General features: G+C 39.8%; 1 protein-coding gene across 1 annotated transcript; it reads right to left on the reverse strand.

Annotated features, from left to right (window-relative positions):
• Window positions 1–2,421: 2,421 nt before the first annotated feature.
• On the reverse strand, window positions 2,422–3,546 carry LOC120724617. Its single transcript, XM_040016897.1, has one exon. It carries the CDS (start codon window positions 3,419–3,421, stop codon window positions 2,495–2,497), a length of 927 nt encoding a protein of 308 aa, XP_039872831.1. The 5' UTR covers window positions 3,422–3,546; the 3' UTR covers window positions 2,422–2,494.
• Window positions 3,547–6,553: the final 3,007 nt, after the last annotated feature.

A 6,553-nucleotide genomic window follows, 5' to 3' on the forward strand; every position in this document is an offset into this window, starting at 1 on the left:
CTCTGCAGGATCTCTGCTTTTCACAACAACCTAATAGCACAACAACACAAAACAAAAGAACGACTCTCATTCAGATCATCGGCCACGCAATCTTGTGATTTAAAACCCCGTGTGGGTTAAAAGAAGAAGAAGAGAAGAATCAACGATTTATGGTATGAGAAGTATTGAGCGAACGGGGCGGTCAAACAAGGAAGTGGGTGAAAAACGGCTCACAGGCGACGACCCATCTTTTGTGTTCCACGTGGAACTCTCGTGGTGATGTTCCGCGTGTCCAGTCAAATCGAAATCACGTGCACTTATTTTGTGTGCGACAAATGGATACTAAAGGTACTTGCAAAAATGAGACTGTATTCACTAATAGTCCACACAGAGACACAACTTAGAGCGAAATCTCCCACGCGAGGTCGTGCACGGACTCGTGAAATGACTTTAACATTGCAAAGTGCTTCGCCACCAACCACAAGTGCCCTGCAATTATACAGTTTATTACACATTAAACGTAAGGCAGGGGGTTGATCAGTGGGGGGGAAATCAAATCAAAGGTTCATAATAAGTGCACATGTAGAGATGCCTCCGTGTATCGGGCACGTTTAAAGGGGGCGACATTCATATTTTTATTTTAATTATCGGTTAATTATTTTCCACATTGTGCATAAAAAATGCCCACGCTGCTTTAATCTCGTGACACCTGAAAAACAAGCATCAAGTGGGTCTTTTTAAAAAAAAATAGCAAATCAGCACGCACCGTTTGCCTCCAAATTTCAGTGTAAGTCACTGATGTGTAATCAGCAGTGGCAGCACAGACAATTACCAGAGCACAGATTCGTACGGCTTTTGTCAGTTCCTTCACGACTATCAAACCGACATTAAATCACTTTGAAACGGCAAAATATTTACGTCTAAATCAAGATTGCAGACCTGGTGATCCATAGTTTGTCAGGATTACGTTAAAGGTCCAAATTAAGTCAAGGGGTTGAAGTGGGGGGTTGGAAAATGGTCACATATGTTGTATAGTCCTATTATATAATAATAAAATTAGAGTACAGTATTAGTGTCATTTCACAACTAGGTTAAATTGGTCACTATGAGTAATATGTGACCTATGTACTATGTATAACAACTTTCACTTTCACTGGGAGACTGATTTTTATTTTTTTTTAAACTGATATCACAAATCAAGCTATGGTCATAGTGTAGTATTTACGGTTTATAAACATGAAATGACAGGTTGGGCTGACTGCAGCTGTCTTTGTGCAAGATGGTATGAGGCACAGAATTGCTTTTTCACTCAACCTATTGTACTGTAAATACAGGCCATGCTGCTTTGAGTACAAGACTAATGGCTATATACAAACACAGCTGCCATGTGCTCAATTGCACTGAAAAATAAGACAGTTTATCAGCTAGCATTTTTCCAAGGAATGATGGTCCTTTTGTACTTTTACCATAAAAAAACATTTGCTGTGAAGACAATTCAAAGTATGCATCACTGAGAAAGATAAGTACTATTTTAATCTACATCACACTGAAATGACAAAACATAACAAAGGAATGCTTTCATTTTTATATTAGATGTAAATGCAGACTCTAAGACAATGCTCTATGGATTTGGTGATACAAGTTTCTAAATTATCACCCTCTTCTTCCTGTGAACTTGCAAAGTTTGTTAGCCTAATATTGTCACATTGTCACATTTATAACATTCTTACAGAAAAAGAAGACCTCAATTTCAACAAGTCAGAAACAAGTGTGGTGTAAAGAAAAGCTTTAAAGGTAAATCGTGTAAAATCCCACCACTAGATGTCAGTAGACTGCAGATTGCGGTCAATTGGGTACTGTTTTCTTGCCCCTTCCAATTCAAGTGCATAATCCTAACTATGGTGGCCAAAGTAGGACAAATACTCAAATATACATATATTGTTAGATTCAAACTGTTTATCAGAGGGGAAAGTGTGATTTTTAGCACACTCGAGCCTAACATTAGCTGGCACAGTGTTAGCTTTTGTTGTTGTTTAGCTGGCTCGTGTGGATATGGGAGGGTCACATGTCTGATCTGCTGACAATAAGTAATAAGTGACAATATCAGGAATAAATAAGGATTTTCATTTTGTTAGAGCCCTGACTTCAGTTTAGGAGACAAGGCTTCGGGTGAGGAGGAAGGAGGAGGAGAGAGAGAGCAGTGGCGGAAGAGGAGAAAGACATAACGACAAAGAGATGATGAAAAATATATGTACACAAATGTTAAATGTCCATATATAGTTTAATCTATAAACTAAAAGTATCTATGGCATACTATATATTAGGCCAGTCTCTAGCCACATATATAAAACGCACTGCGGTGGAGCACTGATATCCATCATAATTCTAAGTTTATGAGAAGGCTTTAAACTTTTACAAGAAGTAATTACACAGGATCAATGTACTATATTCAAGAGTACAACATTTTTTTCTTCTCTTAAATAACTTCAACAAAATCACTTACTGTATCTTTAAATTATCCTTTTTTACAGCTGTGGGGAGGGATCATGTTATGCCCTATCATGTACATGTATGGAGAGATGGATGTATAAGATATTGTGATAAAGAACTGAGCTTCAGACCAGAAAGGGAATTCATATGGGTTAAAAGCCAACTGAAAAATCAGGTAGGTAGTCCAGTCCACCTGGAACAATCCCATGGCTCCCAGTACAGCTATCGTGCTCCACTGGATCTTTGTATCTTTACTCTTCCTGCTGAACTGACTTGACCCAGTCTCGTTAACCGCTGGTGTCACTGTCTTCCTTTGGCTCAGCAGCACTGTGAGGATGAGGCAGCTGGTGACTGTGACGATAATCAGAGGCAGCAGGTGACACGAGACGATGAACAGGTATTTGTATATGCGGTTGAACACTGGACAATGATTTTGAGTGCAGTGAAAGAAGTCTGGAGGGCACATGCTGCTGTTTCTTGTGACGTTTTCCGCTTTGCTCTCCTGGTCGATGACAAACATCGGAACACTGAGCAGCACGGAGAGCATCACAGAAATGCCGCTCACCGTCCAGGCTGATCTGATATTATCCAGGAAGAGTGGGAAGTTGACCCTCGTGTTTACATCTCTCAGCTTCTGGTAGCGAAAGATACAGATGAGGACAGTGAAGAAGATGCTGTTAATTTCACCAATAACAGTTACGAACTCCAGTAAATAACACGACCAAGTGCCCGTGGTGGTGGAGGGAGAGTGAAGGATGATTATGTCATAGAAATTTATGATGACAATCTCCCACAAGTTGGCTGCAGTGAGTCCGAAGAGAAATATCTCAAAAGATTTAATGTGGAAGAAATTAATCTTAATGATGGAAGCGATGAGAATTGTGTTACCCATAAGACCAATGGAAGAAAACACCAGTCTCAAGCCCAGGAGGTTGACAGAAAACTCAGCCATTGTGGGTAAAAATCAGACTTTCCAGAATGGTTGTAAAAGTGTCTCTGCTTTGCTGCATCACTGACCAAACCCAGGTGTCTTTACATTCTCAGAGATGGTATGAATCCAGAAAGGTGATTGGCTGCGCTCATTACACAGTAAGGGGGAAAAAATAAGGTGGGGTCCTGGATAACAATGAAGGCTGGGAGTCATTAAAGTTTTACCTCTGAGCCTTTCAAAGCTTCATCTTGAGACCGCATACTGTGTGCATGTGACGTTTTATTTGTTTCCACTGGCTGACATCATCCACTGCGGATACAAGAGTTCATTTACAGCTTTTGACAACACGTTTTCCCACTTTGCATTTGTTGTTTTATTCTGTGGTTTAACTGGCGCACTGTACACCAACTTAATCACATCTTAATAAGAGGATTATTTAGAAAATGCTGAAGGATATAACCATTTCACAGGAATAATCTCAGTGGGCTCTTCACTTAAAGAAAACCAGTAGATATAATATCAGACCACAGGTTGAAGTATAAATAGTTTTACTCTGATCGACACAGCAACTGCCTCATAGCTAATAATATGCACCTTACTGATTATATGTCTGGGTGTAACAGTCATCTCACATTTGAGTCTCTAAACACACGTACTTCTGCACACTTCCTGTTTCAGAGTTAAAGAATCGGTGCATGAACACGGTTTGAGAGAAGAACTGCAGATTCTTGCAAATGTGGTCAGTCAGACACAACAATATGATGAATTTTGGATAAATACATGTTTTACCAACTAATTTGTTTCTCATAAGTTAGACACTTGACTTTAAGCTATAATGGAGCAGGGGCTACTGGACCCTGCTGTTTTCACAGGATCGGTTCATGTTCCAGCTTGTCTCTTTTTGTCTTTAGTGCTCTCACTCTCTCTCTAGTTAGTCGTTCTATTTAACCATGCCCTGCATCCTGATTCAGCTTAATTGTGAATCCCACAGTGTGTCTATGTGTGTGTAATTAAGGATAAGCCCTACGCTGGAAGTAAATTGGTAAACTTAAGTGTACCGTAATGAGCTTGGACAGCTTAGGAAGCTGCAGTCTTTTATCACAATCGAGCAATTATCAACTAGAGACCTGATCAAACGGAATTACATGAATCATTTCATCCTAATAAACCAGAAATTTGACTGCCTTTGAACTTGTTGAATGTAAATTAAAATGCACTTTACTGAATTGTGTATTTTGTTTAAAATGTAAGTGCAATGCAATACCAGTGCCAGTACACATATACTGACATACAATGACAGCAGAAAGCAGGTAAAGCCTTGATCATTTTTTGCATTGATCCCAATGTTAATAAAAAAAAACTTTTTCTTGAAAACTTGACATTAATATAACAAAAATCTCTTAAGCACATGAACAAAGTTTGTCCTTGTACAACTGTACCCATAGGCAGAACAATTATTTTTGCATAATACCAATACCGGCACACACACACACACACACACACACACACACACTGACATATAATGAGAGCATACAGTGGGAGCAGTTAACATGTTGACATCGTACCATTTTTCATAATTTCCACTAACAGTACATTTGCTTAGGTAAGTACATTTAAAACAAATTAGAAATTAATCAAAGAAACAAAACATACTATATTGGACTCTGTTTGATTTGCACCATAAAATTTTATTCAAATCTTAATATGCAGTGGCTGTGGCAGTCAAAATGCATTACTTGCCAATCATTTTTTAAGGTGCTGTACAAAACGCAATTGCTCATTGGAGGAATCGCATCTGTTTACCAGTTAGTGAAAATAAAAGATGTGTTTGACACTTGTGGTGAACTCTTAGCTGCCAAAAAACACCCCCCTCCCGCCCCACTTATCTGTGAAGTTAATTAAGGTTTTGGAATAGCTTTATAGAAAAGACAAACATTAAAACGAAGAGGTAAAGCATGGAGTCTTCCATTTTGCGTTTTCACTTGCTTACATAGGTGATATATATATAGTTTTTAACAAAGCAAGATTTGTACACAGTGCCTCGGCAGGCCAAAGGCAAAATTACAGGGGAATAATCAAACAGCCTCTTCTGTTATTTATTAATAAATTTATTTTTTATGCTGCATATGCCCCTTTTCCGTTAATGGAATTAAATTAGCTTCTTTTTATTGGATCCCTATTAAATCCAAAATGTAATTTCCATAAAAAGTCTTGAATGACCAGGCCCCATCATAACTCAAAGACCTCCTACAGTATCATTTTATACTAACAGAGCACTTTGCTCTCAGATTGCAGGCTTTCTTCAGGGTCCTGGAGTAGAATGGGAGATTGGGTAATTGTTGCAAAACATATTTTTTAAATAAATGGTTACTACTGGATTATTATCATGTAGTTCAGTCAGTATGCAACAATAATTTGAAGTTATTTGCCTTTTTTTACTTGTTAAGGAATCAGTGCTCTTCTTGTCAAATGTACAGCAGGTACTCCACCTGCCTTCACTCGTTTAACCATCTCCTCATGGGCACCCTCTGGAGTTGTCCTGCGGTGCCCGTGCCACCAGGGAATTGGCAGCAGATCATCTGGGTTCTGTGGGGTGCGTGTGGGCCTGGATAAGGCTTGTTTAAGTGCATGTTCACAATTAGACTGGGATCCTGGGAGTTCAGAGACAAGGTCACTGCCTTGCGCTCTGTTCTATAAACTACTCCTAAACAGTTCTTGTTTTCTGTTGTGTGTGTGTGTGTGTGTGGCACACTGTCCTGCTGAGTGGGGAAGACTGCTGGCTGCAAGTGGGGAGTCCCCATTGCCATGAGGGCTGTGTGCTTGGGTCTGCCCTCCAATAATGTTTATGTGGGAGGTGCATGTTAGTGCGAGGCCACATAACAAGAAGAACAGTGCATCAACACTTCACCTGTCCGCGGTTTGAACGCCGTGGCTCACAGTAAACATGCTGAGGTTCATCAGGAGTTTCACTTAGACCGAATGTTTGCAACCGTTCACGTGGAGCCAATGCAAGCAACAGGAAGTTTTTTCTTTTGTTTTTTTCGTTTTTGCTTCTGTTTTCTGCCCTGAACCCCACTCTGTAGCACAGTGGCTTGTGTGCAGGTGCTTTCATGCACACTGTGACGCCCATCATCGCGTCCAATTAACCCCACA

The sequence above is a fragment of the Simochromis diagramma genome, unplaced genomic scaffold (genome assembly GCF_900408965.1).
Source record: "Simochromis diagramma unplaced genomic scaffold, fSimDia1.1 OVJJ01000802.1, whole genome shotgun sequence".
Classification (NCBI taxonomy): Eukaryota; Metazoa; Chordata; class Actinopteri; order Cichliformes; family Cichlidae; genus Simochromis; species Simochromis diagramma.

What these genes read in the sequence shown, in the direction of transcription:
- LOC120724617 (XM_040016897.1), bottom strand. Translation starts at nt 3,421, where the DNA reads ATGGCTGAGTTTTCTGTCAACCTCCTGGGCTTGAGACTGGTGTTTTCT.